General features: G+C 46.0%; 1 protein-coding gene across 4 annotated transcripts; it reads left to right on the top strand.

The window, feature by feature from the left end:
* The first annotated feature begins 3,389 nt into the window (after window positions 1–3,389).
* On the top strand, window positions 3,390–11,975 carry SNAP47 (synaptosome associated protein 47). 4 transcript variants are annotated; one of them, XM_078607794.1, is made up of 4 exons: window positions 3,390–3,523; window positions 9,479–10,469; window positions 10,767–10,885; window positions 11,726–11,975. In XM_078607794.1, the coding sequence occupies exons 2-4, from the start codon at window positions 9,485–9,487 to the stop codon at window positions 11,870–11,872; spliced, it is 1,251 nt and encodes a 416-aa protein (XP_078463920.1). In that variant the 5' UTR covers window positions 3,390–3,523; window positions 9,479–9,484; the 3' UTR covers window positions 11,873–11,975. The 4 variants fall into 4 exon arrangements, with proteins under 4 accessions (XP_078463920.1, XP_078463929.1, XP_078463947.1 ...); XM_078607803.1 differs by lacking the exon at window positions 3,390–3,523 and adding an exon at window positions 3,542–3,672; XM_078607821.1 differs by lacking the exon at window positions 3,390–3,523 and adding an exon at window positions 3,576–3,659.
* The last annotated feature ends 1,341 nt before the right edge of the window (window positions 11,976–13,316 follow it).

Below are 13,316 nucleotides of genomic sequence, written 5' to 3'. Positions count from 1 at the left end.
CATAGAGCACACACACATAGAGCACACACAGCACACACACATTGAGCACACAGCACACACACACATAGAGCACACACAGACAGAGCACACACACACACATTGAGCACAGACACACACATAGAGCACACACACAGAGCACACACACAGACACACACATAGAGCACACACACACATTGAGCACAGAAAAGAGTTTGAATTGTGTTGCGACGTGAATTTGCCCCGAGCCTCTTTAAGGATGTTGGAATTTAAAAGGTTGCATGCAAGAGTGGTTGTTTTCCAACATGTGACCGCCGGATGGGGTGACAAGAACGCCTGTAAATTTGACTAATTGATAGACCATAAGACTCTTAAAGGGTGAATTGAAAATTTTGCTTTACTTCGGGGCCACTTGTTATTTCTGTTTCACGCAGAATTCATGATCACCATGAACAGAGCGGAACATTCGAGACGAAGGAGGCTTTTCTTTGAATTCGTGGCAAGATGCCACAGGAGGGGCCTTGAATGTGGGAGACACCTCCGTCGTTTGCAAAACATGACGATAACAATAACTTATCAGTGGTGTCCACGGTGCAAAACACAAGTCGCTTTTACACCGTAGCCAGCCTTAGCTGGCTAAGTGAACAATACAAGATAAAGATCCATACTCTTAGGTTTTTTCGGTAAGGTCACGTAGGTACATTTTTTAAAATAAAATAATAAATGAAAATAAATAAAATCAGTGATTTAATTGAGTTATTTTCATTTATCTTTGATTTTAAGCTTTCATGACTGCAAGGATTCATACTCTTGGGTTTTTTCGGTAATAATAATGGCTACGGTGTAAAAGCGATTTGTGTTTTGCAGTATGAATCCTTGCAAGTCACGAAAGCTTCAAATCAAGATAAAGATGCCCACCCCATAATGCAAGTGCTGTTTGCGAGCACCCAACGAAGACCGGCACGGCACGGCACACGAGGGGGTGGCGATGTTTACGACACACTGCACCAGGTACTCATTTCAGGTCGAGTCGACCTAAAGGAGACCCAGGACCGGTTCAGATAATCGTCACTGGTGGCGGTGAGCGGGAATCGAACTCTGGTGGCCGGGTCCGTAGTTCAGCGCGCTAACCACGCAACCACCGCTCCCCATGGGAAAGAATACATCTACCGCCCTTACACAAGTGATTTGACTTCCACACGTCAAATTAAACTTAGTTTACACTGTACTATAATAGCAATATATTCCCACTGTCTTATCTGCCGTGCTTGGTTAAAACGACCGAGGAGCAACGTTTTAGCACCAGTGCCAAGCAAAGGAAGCTCTGATTAGTGTGCGGGTACGTGCAGTCATGGGACTGGTGGCTTCCTTGGTTGTTAAATCTAGATTTGGTTGTTGTCGCTGCAAAACAACAACCGACATTCGCTACTAGCCGACGTCACCACGGCGCCTGTGCCAGGCTAGGTGCACTTTGAGGCCAACGTGAAGTGTCGAAGGCTCTCTGCTGGCCGGAGGTCACGGGGGTCAGACCGAGCAGGTGCCATGGGTTGACTGAATGAGATGAGTGACAAGATGCAACCATCTGTGTCTCCCACCCCTCCAATTGTGCCAAACTTGCTGTTCGTTTGTGAGCCGTCGCTCCTTCTGTCCTCCGCTGTTGCTGGAGGGAACAAACAAAAATGCCTCCCAACTACCCAGCAGTCATTCACGAGCCTCCGCCACAGATGCCGATCTTGACCCCGCTCTGAAACCGGTGAAAATCCAGACAGGTCACCCCCCACTCCCCTCTTGTAAGATGGCCACGAGATGCCTCGCCAAGGGCGCCACCAAAACCGCGTGGCAAGGAATGGCCCCTTTTGAGTGGCAGCAACCGTTGGGGGAGGAAAGAGGGCTTCCAAATTGCAGTGTTTGGTGTTACATAACGTGGGCTCCCTAGGGGGCTCAGCTCCGCTTCTCTCTTGCAGTTGCCATAACGACTCGCCCAGATGTGTGTTTGGGACGTGATGTGTTTTTTTCTTCTTTTAAACCGTAGGCTTAGAGGGAATTACGCAAGAGTTATGACAAATCGCAACTGCGAATGGAAATTAACGACTGTACTGTGCAGGGAGTGATTGAAGAAGTGAAATTTAAGCTGAGCAGAAGAAAAAACACAGGGCAAATTATCTAAATGAGAAAAATGAAACGTTGGTTTGGTGATACTGCATTGGCACTAGTGCAGAAATACGAAAGTAAAACTCACATTCGTCAATAACACAGCCTTAAAAGGAAACTCATATAAAAGGTGACGTTTCAAGTAATGTCCTTCACCACACATGAAGAAAGGAATCATGTACCGTGAAGAACATTGCCCGAAATGCCACATTATATACAGTAAGGTATAGATACTTTTCTTAAGTATCTATACAACAGGTTCGTTAAACAATTGAAAATATATACGAGGGAAGCAGTCAAGGCGAAGTGATGTAAAAATTTGAACGGAATCATGGAAATGAACATTGTGCCTAGAAAAGAATACCTGCTATGGTATAGCATGTTCTTGAGAGTGTTTGCTATACATTGCCACATAAGCCACTTCGTTGAGCTGTCATTAAGGGCCAGGTAGCTTCTGAAATAGAGCTGAAGAGCTCAGTGTAAACTCAACATACAGCACAACGAAACGGACATTACAATCAGAATATTTATAAATGCAGGAATCCGATGAGATATGAAGCTCTTTCTCACAGATGGTCAGTCGGGGCGGGGCAGAACATAATATAAAAAAACACGATCGGAGCGCAAAGCATAGGAAAGGTAAACAATTTACTTTTTAAAAATACCAATAAAATATTAAAATATTAGTTTTTATTTTACCAGGTAAAGGCCCAATCAGCTGTTAGCTAATGTTGCAGACTCGGGCCTGGCCACACGCGATACAGAAACGGTACTTGCACCTAACAAACCCACCAAATAATCGTCCCCCTATACTTTAATCCACCGCAAATCGGAGGCGCCCTTTAAACGAACAGCGACGATTCGGCACCACCCCCACCCCCAGGACTCGAACCCCACCGCCAGCCACAGCAGCTGCAGGAGGAATTGCTTCTGTCTGACGCGGCACAAACACTGCCCCCACCCCCCAGATAGGGGTGGTGAAAACCACAACCCCTGTTTGTGAAAACCACAACCCCTGTTTGTGAAAACCACAACCCCTGTCTGTGAAAACCACAACCCCTGTCTGTGAAAACCACAACCCCTGTCTGAAAACCACAACCCCTGTCTGGTTCGTCCCGCACTGATGACGCCTCCGCTGGGAGGAGAGGGCATCGCGGGGCCGCGTCGCCTTGCGCATGAAGAGAAAAGGAGAATTTTCACGCCGTTTTACCTAAATAGATCTTCTTATTCGTGTTGTTGTTGTTCCTATTTACGGCAGTGCCATTGACGAACGTGTCGAGTTTGTAACTTCGCCGTTCGACACAAGAACGGGCTCGTAATAGCCGCGGCGTAGCAGACCCCGCCGTGGTTATTCGTCCACACTCTCGGCTCGTCAACGTAGGCGAAGGACACGGAGGCACGTATTAATGTCGGACTTCTTTCGTGCCGTACGTAGCCAGCCGTGCTGATCGGAGGGCACCTGCAGGACGCGTCGACTCGATGTGCGAGTGAGGCTCTTGCGTGCGTGCTCGCCGTGCGAGACAGAGAAGCAGGTGTGTGTGTGGGGTGAGGCTCGCCCCGTCTCTCATGGTTGATCTCACGGCCGCCCAGGGTTTGTTGTTGTATATTGTGTTGTTACATTTGTATATGAAAGTCGCACTCGTGGCGTCCGTGCGTGTGTGCTGCGCGCTGCGCTACGAAGCCGGCCACCCGAGTTCGATTCACGCTCACGGACAACACCAACAATGACGCTTATCTGTGACAAGTCCATTGGGCCCTCCCCTAGGGCGACTCAGCCTCAAATGAGTACCCGGTGCGATGTGTAAACATCGCCAGTGGGGAGACAAAGGCGGCCGGGCGTGGTGCTGGACACCCACCGCCCCCCTCGTGTGCCACCGTGCCGACCTTCATTGGTGCCACTCGCTCACAGCACTTGCCCCCAATAGTCTCTTAACGCGATATGTCGGGGGATATTTGTTGTGCACATCTCGTAGTTACTGTCAGTCGTATCTACCCGCATCTTTATTGGTCCACAGCCCTCCTTTAATAGATCCATTAGCTGGACGAAGGGTCTCTTCTCCACGCACTTGTGGTACATGGGGAGTTGCGGGTCGTCTCGAATATTGCCCACTGTGGTCAGTGAGGTCGCCAGTGATCAGTTAATTTGACGTCATTCTCCACTGAACTTAGCCGTGATCGAAAATCAAACTCCGGGTGGTCAATGTCTTATAGCGGTGTGCTGACTTAAATATAAACGAATAGCTGAGTGGGCTTTACCCGGTAAGAAAAAATACATAGTTTAGTTGTATTTGTATAAATATTTTAAGTGATTTGTTTACCTTTCCTATACTGTACGTTTCACTCCCTATTGTGTTTTGCATTGTTGTAACGTTCAGACCTGTCCCCTATTGGACATATGTGCAAAAAGAGCTTGATAGCTATTCGGATTCTCCCAGTATAAATACACACTGACTGCTGCTCACAGGGCCAGGTTAAACCATGAGGCTAATAAGGCCCTTAATGTCCCTTGGTTGTGTAGACCCTCTCTCTCTCTAAGGCCCTCCCGTGCCACGTTTGAAGCGCTGGAGCAAAGCGACACGGTAGCACGGCCATCGGAAATGGGTTTTTTTGTCTTTGAATTGCGATTACACCATTGATGACTTTTTTACAGCTAAATCTAAGGGGGGGAAAACGTATTTTTTTACTACATCGGTGTAGTGATGTATATGATGCAGTTATTTTGAGTAGAATACATTTGATAATTTGTACGTTGGTGACTTAATTTTGTTTTTGTAATATGTAGTGCAAAAGGCCCTCCTATCGGCCGTAGACCACTCATAACCCTTTATCCGGCCCTGACCGCGCCACCCCTCAACTGTACTTTATTAAAGTTTACTTTATTACAGTACAGTTGTTTTTGTTATGATGGGCTTTTACTCTTGTCCAGGGGTTCTCGTCATTAACAGACTTTGATGACAGTGCAGCATAATGAGTGGGTGGAACGGTGGCGCAGTACTTGCTGCGGCTCTGGAAAACAGGAAATGCCGAGTGATATCTGAAACGGTGCTGGGTCTGCATGAGGCCGCACTGACCAGCAATGGTGAAGTACCACCGTGTGGTCAAAAAACCTCCGCAGCCGACATTGCGTGAGGAGGCATCCATTCGTAATATGAATAGTGATACCTGTATATCTGGATGAGAGCTCATTGGGACAAAGAATCGTTGAAGCCAGACTTACATTGCCCTACTATTGCTGCCAGCATTTGTAATTGCTTGTTGACTACACAGGAACGTTGAGTAACAACATTTTAATGGAGCCAGAGAAACGTGAATAACGTTGGTAGATAACGTGACTAAGCTTGTGTGTATTTTTATGAATTACCATAGGAAGAGACCATATCCATTTGGAAAGTCCGCATGAAGCGTTTTGACATCAACATCGTATACCGAATGGCTTCTAGAAGGTGGAATTTCAGAACTACTAATGTTCGCCCTTCAATTGTCTCTTATTCAAAGCGTAGTGCACTTTTGTATATGATCTGCTGTTGAGGTGTTTTTTGTATTGTAATCAGAGTTTGATAGATGCCACATTAGGCAATAACACATTCAAGTCATGATCATTTTTGTACAATCATTGAAGATGAGACCATTAACTCGCTGGACCTGAGAGGCCCGTTTAAACATGGGTGGCTGCAACACATATTTGAACTTAGCATCTCGGTAGTGTGTTGTATCCTAACACCTTCTTCCAAAATTGATATATAATGAATGAAAACACACCAAAGCGCAGCAAACTGCAAAACACCAGGTGTTGTTAAGTAATGAACTGGAGGAGGGCTAGGATGGCAGAATTTGCAACCTTGCTTCAAGGAAAGATAAGGCCTGATGAACGGGCACATGGCACCCGTGCAGGCGGCAGAGACAGTGGGAGAGTCAGCCAGACATAGTTAAGGCAAAAAGCCCAACCATCCTGCATGGTTTTAAAGTAACGTCAAAATTCGAAATTCAACAACAGAGTAGGCTAAATTATCGATCCTCGCGCTCGCTCAAATTGGAGACCAGGCTGCGAGCTACATCAATGAACCATTGCCCATTTTCTAATTCAATACTGAATGTTAATATTACTGAAGTCAAAACGAATTCTATGACCTCAGCACATGGGCGAATAATAGGGCAGTGTCAACTCAAAGGCAATTAAAGGAAGCAGAGGCGCCTTTGTCTAAATCACAACCACAGAAAGCCAGGAATCATCACTGATTGTGTGTTTAGGGATTCCGAGCTAATTGGAACACGTGCACACAGGGAGGAGGTAGAAATACGCCTTGTCCTCCTGCAGCTGAGGGAGCAAAGATAAACCCAGCTCAATGCTGTGTGCACAGGGGAGGGAGCTGATTTAAACAACCCTGCACGTCTGAACGTGAGGGGGCCTTTGTCCTGAAATTAATAACACTCCCAGAGCAGAAGGTTGGATGGCCACGACAATAAGAGTGTTGTGTATCTCTCAAGGATGCAGACCCAGCTGAACACAGGCTGCGGGGGTCACCAGAAGTTCGCGTTCGCCTAGTTAAGACAAAAAGCTCAATTATTCTGTATTGCTATTAAAGTAACGTTAAAGTCGGAATTTAACAACAGGGTAGGCTAAAGTTATTGATATGAAATGTTATTTCCATACTTTAATAATTTCTATACAACTCGACCCGAAGCATATGCGGGATGAATCACCACCAGGTCGAATATAAAATACATAATAAAAGAGCGATGTTAAACCCAGGGTCGGAGAGAAAGGGAGATCCCGGCCGTCTTTGTATCCCCGCAGCGCGGGATAGGAGTGTGTATACGCTCGGGAAAACACCTCCACTTGAGTCAAGCACCACGATGGGAAACGACAGACCTTAGGTTACATACAGAATCATAACTGTGAAATGGTAAGGGACAAATGTTAACTTAAAACTTTTTAACCGTTTCTTTGTGCATCGGTGAGGGTCGGAGGGAGTGTTGCCCCTCCCTCCAGGTGGTGCAACACGGACAAAGACGCCTATGAGACGATTTGTAACGTCTGTGTTTTGGTTCATGAAGAAGGCCAGACAAGAGATAATATCGCACCCAGACAGAGAGACGACTTATGCACACAAGGACATACGGACGTACGGACACACACATGGACACACCTACCTTCGGACAGATCCTGACACAGTAAATCGAAAGAAACCCCGCCTTGTGGGCAGGATCTAAAGGGATTTTTCGGCATAAAAGAAAGGACCCTGAGTATTGGAAATCAGTTCGACCGGGAGGGTCGACTCAGGAGCGAGCTGCGACCAGCGGGTCGGCTCGACTCATCTTCAGTTCGACCGGGAGGGTCGACTCAGGAGCGAGCTGCGACCAGCGGGTCGGCTCGACTCATCTTCAACTCGACCGGGAGGGTCGACTCAGGAGCGAGCTGCGACCAGCGGGTCGGCTCGACTCATCTTCAGCTCGACCGGGAGGGTCGACTCAGGAGCGAGCTGCGACCAGCGGGTCGGCTCGACTCTTCAGCTCGTCTGGGACTCAGCCGAGTTCGATCGGCTCACCGGAGCCGGCTCTCGGGGCTCGACTCAAGCGGCTCCCCATCTCCTCTGCAGGCGGGCAAGACCCGCTTGACAGCTCAACTCGGCCTGCGTGGGTCAACCTCTGCCGAGTCGGAGGTCTCTGCTGCCGCCGGAGTGGTGACGGTCGCGGTTTGGCGACGAGGCTCCGTGCTCACCCTGGTCGACGACCCAACACTGCACGCTGCGAGCGAGCTGTGGGCGACACCTACCGACCGGGTTCCGAACTGCGACAGCATATCAACGGGCATCCGAACCAATTCACCACGGTGACAGGGGAGCGACTGATACGTATGACGCGCACCGCCCCCTCACCACACGACCACCAGGCGTCTGTTTGACATAAAGAACCGACTCCGAACACTGACTATTCAAGACAACTCTTACCACTCAAACACACTCGAACCCATAAGCCATCCGTGGCTGTGAAGGCATCACAACGAGACCGAGTGATGGCCATCCATCGTTTATAAGTGTATTCATAATTTTTATCTTTAATATTTAGTGGGCTGTACTCTTAATCGCATAAATTCCCAACAGATCCATCAATCCGAATTGATTCTTGGCACCTCCTTCCGCCGAGCCACGCTTACGTGGGGAGTGGTGGCCCACCAGATCCTTATCAGGTGATCTGGTCCCCAATTAGTAAACTTGGTATAAAATAACGATCTTCGGAAAAGGAGCACCGTCGCAGGCCCTTACTCCGAGCCATTCTGTTGTCAGATAACCTGCCGATGTATCTGTTGAGATTAGTGCCTTTAAGAATAATAACTGTTTTTGATTGTGTTTTTTTATCGCCGTATAATCTTTCAAGTATCTTTCAGTCATAATCGCCGCACGTACTCGCATCCTCTACAGAATATTCAACTGTCCCGTGACCCAAGGTGCTAACAACGTGATAAGGGTTGCGTATGATCAATAAGGAGTGCGGTACTGCGTGAACAATATTGAGTATAATCATTCATTAACGTTAAGGTTTTTCTTAGCATAGTATTTGCATATTTTAACGACTCTCTCTCTCACTAACAACCATCGTGTTATGCGGGATCCATGTGCCGTTGTCAAAGTGAAATCAGACAATCGTTGATGATGCTGTATTGATGCCGTGTTGACGTTCCGGGATTGAGAGTTCGCATACTATATCATAGTTGAGGGTGAATTAGTAATAAATTGATTAATAATCAAAGTGGTTGTGTGATTCTTTCCTGAAATCTATGCATAAGATCTGCTTCTGCGTTGAGATCTGAACTTGGTGACCTTAATAAACACACTAATACATACTCAGTAAATGTTAAAGCGATAACGGGGTGAACCGGGGACCTAAAATATAACCACGAATACCCACTCTGGGAATGTTAAAGCGAGAATGAGACGAACCTAGACAACGATGCCGAGTTAATCTAAGTTAATCTTGCATACTTACACCACACCTGCATAACTGCATACGATTAATTGCCTTATTCCGATCGATAACCCACCCTCGTCACCGAGGCGGGGTCTGGTTATCATAACGACTTGCATTATCATAATTACACCCACTCGCATAATTACTACGATTACCTCTCGAATTGGCATAAATAAATGTGCATAATTACATAAATTAACATTTCCGGATAATTACACATTTGGCCAAATTTTATTTGATTATTATTATTTTCACTGAATATTCATAACCCACATATACAACATAATAATTTCACCCACGCACGCATACAACATAACAAATTTTGATAACCAACATATACAACAAGTGCCAGTTCAGCAAAATAACTCTAGGTTCCTTTTTCCAGGACATCATGGAAAGCCCCATCCGTACGTGGCGGGGGTCCTACTACCTGATATCCAACAAGCGTTGGGTGCCCGGACGCTTTTGCCTCCTGCCAGGGCGCCTATGCTTTTACGCGAACAAGGACAGCACGATGTTGTTCTCCACGCGCCTCGCCGATTTGTGCGAGATAAAGAAGACGACTGTAAGCCTGGTGTATAGTGCCCTGGCCTTGACACACGTGGGCGGCGTTGCCTGCCACTGGCTGTCGGGTCTGGAGCCAAACAGAGATGCTGTCTTCAACGTGCTCGAGCATTTCTGGAGGGAGGAGCTTCTCGGGGGTGGTTCCCAGGCCTCTGCTTCCTCCACAGCCCTGGGACAGCACCTGGTGGCCACAGCCACGGGCTCACAGCGCCGGCTGGAAGATGCGGCGCAAGCTTTGCACCACCAAGGGCAGCAGCTGGACGGGATCGGGCAGAACCTGCAGAAGATGAACGCTGATCTCTGCATAGCTGATCGGCTTCTAACGCAGCTGGAGGGGCCCTCATTTTTCAGCCGTTGGACTAAAACTTCGGAGGATGGCAGCGAGCGGAGGCATGTCCAGAAAGAAGCATCGGCTGGCCCGGGAGGAGGCCACCAGGATGCAGCCACAGGGCTCATAGTGCGTGTGCCTGTGATGTATTCGCGAGGCCGAGGCACGGAGTTCCATCATGGTCACCTGGCCGTGCTTTGCTCGGCACTGGAGGTCCAGGACGCGGCCGGAAGGCAGGTGCACATGTACCAGCGAAGTGACGTGGACGAGATCGAGGCACTCAGCCCTTACGAAGTCATTGTCAAGCAGCGGTTTATTGGGCAGCCTGATGTTGTTTTCCTACTGCTCTCTGCCAAGATAACCAATACCATCCCTGTGCTGGAGCAGCAGTACCGGGAAAAATTCTCTGCATATCCCACTTATCCCTGGGGTCCGGCACCTACTATCAAGAGGAAAACATCTGGACACAAGTTAATTCAAACAGGTTTGTGTGAAAACGACACGTTCTGTCAGAAAATATACTTGTTGATTCCAGCAGAAATATGTATATGTGTTATATAACTTGCGTTATCATGTAATTACATGATTTTTTTTACCATATAAAGTAATCGATTACACGTACATTTTAGCACATCAGTGGTGCGAGTTTATTCTCTGGTTGATGGACGAATACGCTACATATGCTTACATGAGAATACAGTACAGTATAAAGTATTTGTTGGTCTTTGGGCACCGCGTGCTTAGCCTCATTGTGTCATACGACTCTTCATCTTCATTGCAGCTGGCAGGTGGCTGGGTGGCCTCATGGGTGGTGATGACGAAGCCTCAGAAGCTGAAGGAAAAGTTCAGGTGCAGAAAGGGCAGACAGTGAGTGATGCGGAATCAGCCCAGCTGAATCAGGTAAACATGCGAGCCACCTATTAACCCGCTCTCTGTGTTATGGCAAAGTGCTGCCCCTAATGTGTATGTTAAAGGTCCCCTGAAGAAATTTCAGAAGCAGTCCTGTGACATCTTATTCAAAGGATGTTTTATGCATTTAACAAACAGTAATGTCGTTTGTAAACTTGATTTAGTTATACACCAAAACCTTGTTCATCGCGGAATTTCCCATTGCGGATTTGACCTTTCGCACCAAATTTATTGAGGTGCAGTTTGCCGAGTGTGCCCCAATGGCTCGACCATTTGCGGTTGAACACAAGTTTCCGATAGTGTGCATCGTAAATAAGTACTGTACTAATTTCCCTCTGCTCGCGATCCCGAGTAAGAATTCACACGCCATAATCATCATTCATAGTAAGTATTTTTTATCAGGTATTAAACTGCTTAATATTGACTATACATGTCATTAACCTTTACTTTATATTCGGATTTACTTTTACGTGTACAGTATATTATGGTACATTATATTAAAACAAACAATTCTAATCATACTTCCCATTTCATGTTTGAGATAATGTGTCATTATGAACTGTGAACCAAACCCTATTTTTCTCATATGCCTTTGAGTTTGCGGATCGCGGATTTGCAGATTGCGGATATTTGCAAGAATGTAACCCCCGCGACAGCCAAAGTTTTGGTGTAAAAATGTTAAATTTAAATATAAAGGGTGTGCCATTTTATTCACATTAACAGTTGGAGTGGCTCATCTCACGAACATTTTGAGAGGGTGTAAGGCGTTTTGAATGAAATTCTAAATGTAGCCAATGACAGTGATTGACATCCTCAACTCGGCTGCGCCAGGTGCTGACAGGCATCAAGGTACTGGCACTTGAGTCGGGCGCTGAGGTGGAGCGGCAGAATGAACTTCTGGAGGACACAAGCTCGCTGGTGGACCGCACCACCTCGCGCATCAATGCAGCGGATCGCCGAATCAAGAAGCTACTGTGAAAGGATGCGCCACATGGCCCATCTCTTCACTTCATCATCGGCATCATTTAAATATTTCACGTGCTTTGTTGCGCCAGTAAAAATTCTCCATACTTGCGGAAAATCCTGTGCTTTTGAATGACGTCCTTTTTTAAAAGATGCCGTCTCACCATTTTTTGGTACTGTGTAGAATTACTGAACGGTTTCAGGATTGGTATTTAACTTTTGCACTTTGAAAAGTATTATTCACTTTAATTCAGGAGACTTGAAGTTATCAGGTAGCGTAGTTCAAGGGGGTTTGTTTGTGTCTCCCCTAACGTAACCACATATATGGTCGTTGTGTGGCCTGGTAATGTGTGTTGCTTATTTCAAACCCACTTAAATTGATGATGCTATGATAGCACTATAGGGCTAATATTCATTGAGTGATAAAACTGCCAAAATACATAACCTTGGTGCTTTTCCAATATTGCTGGATTTATTCTCCAACATACCAGTTGGCTGAAGTAGTAACTAATTAGCGTTTTGTTTACCTGACAAATCCCTTACTAATTGGCTGTGTCAGGTGGTGGAGGGTTACGACACATTCATACTTACGCGATCTAACACAAACACTTTCATTGTGAATTGTTGTTTATGTGACCATGGGCAGATGAAGCAAAACAACGAAGATGACTTCAGCAACAAGTGAATCAGGCTATAATGTATTATCGTCAATCTTTTTTTTTACCGTCAAAAATTAACAGGAGTAACGATGCATCAATTTTGAAGATCGCTATATTAATCGAATCGTGCATATACGTGTTTTTGTATTACTATATGGGTTCATGGTGACCCCTCCAACCATTACATTCTGATACATTCACCACATTGTTAACATTTATTTTTTGAGGTAGTCGAGTGGCTCAGGTGGCCCTGCTGAGTTTCTGGATTTGAATCTGGGCAGCCAGTCATAGGTTAATGGTCTCAGTCTGGCTATATAATAACTGCACTAATAAAACACATTTTCATTGGTTTTGCCCTTCATTTGGGCTAACATCTAGTCCTGAAAATGAAATGATATCAGCTCCAATCTCATGCAATGATTACACTATGTAACACAATTTTTGTTCCTGGGTCGTAAGTGTTATTTCGTAATTGATTTTGCCTAAAAAGTATAGAAAATGGCTATTATTCTCAACAAACTTTGCTTTTGTGATCAGGACAGTGATACTTTGAAATTTACTTATTTTCAATGAGAAAACGGGCGAATTTGTGTCTTTTCGTTCACATAAATCAGAAAAAACTACATGAATCAAATTTAACATGTAATTATACTGAAGTGATACAAAAATTACTAAGTAGTTAGTAATTCGAGATTGTTCCTCCCCAGAGAACTCGGTCTGCTGTGGCCAGTCCCGCCTGTGGTAGTGCGCCTTGGTGTCTAAATCTTTTGTAGTAAATTTTGTATTACTTTAGTATAAAT

Source organism: Lampetra planeri, chromosome 2, assembly GCF_965212315.1.
Source record: "Lampetra planeri chromosome 2, kcLamPlan1.2.h2, whole genome shotgun sequence".
Taxonomy (NCBI): domain Eukaryota; kingdom Metazoa; phylum Chordata; class Hyperoartia; order Petromyzontiformes; family Petromyzontidae; genus Lampetra; species Lampetra planeri.
The sequence above is the reverse complement of the archived record's forward strand: the minus strand, read 5'-3'. Positions and strand labels throughout refer to the sequence as shown.

Coding starts and splice junctions, on each gene's coding strand:
- SNAP47 (XM_078607794.1), top strand. CDS start 9,485: ATGGAAAGCCCCATCCGTACGTGGCGGGGGTCCTACTACCTGATATCC. Junction 10,470..10,766: donor ACACAAGTTAATTCAAACAG/GTTTGTGTGAAA, acceptor TCTTCATTGCAG/CTGGCAGGTGGCTGGGTGGC. Junction 10,886..11,725: donor AATCAGCCCAGCTGAATCAG/GTAAACATGCGA, acceptor CGGCTGCGCCAG/GTGCTGACAGGCATCAAGGT.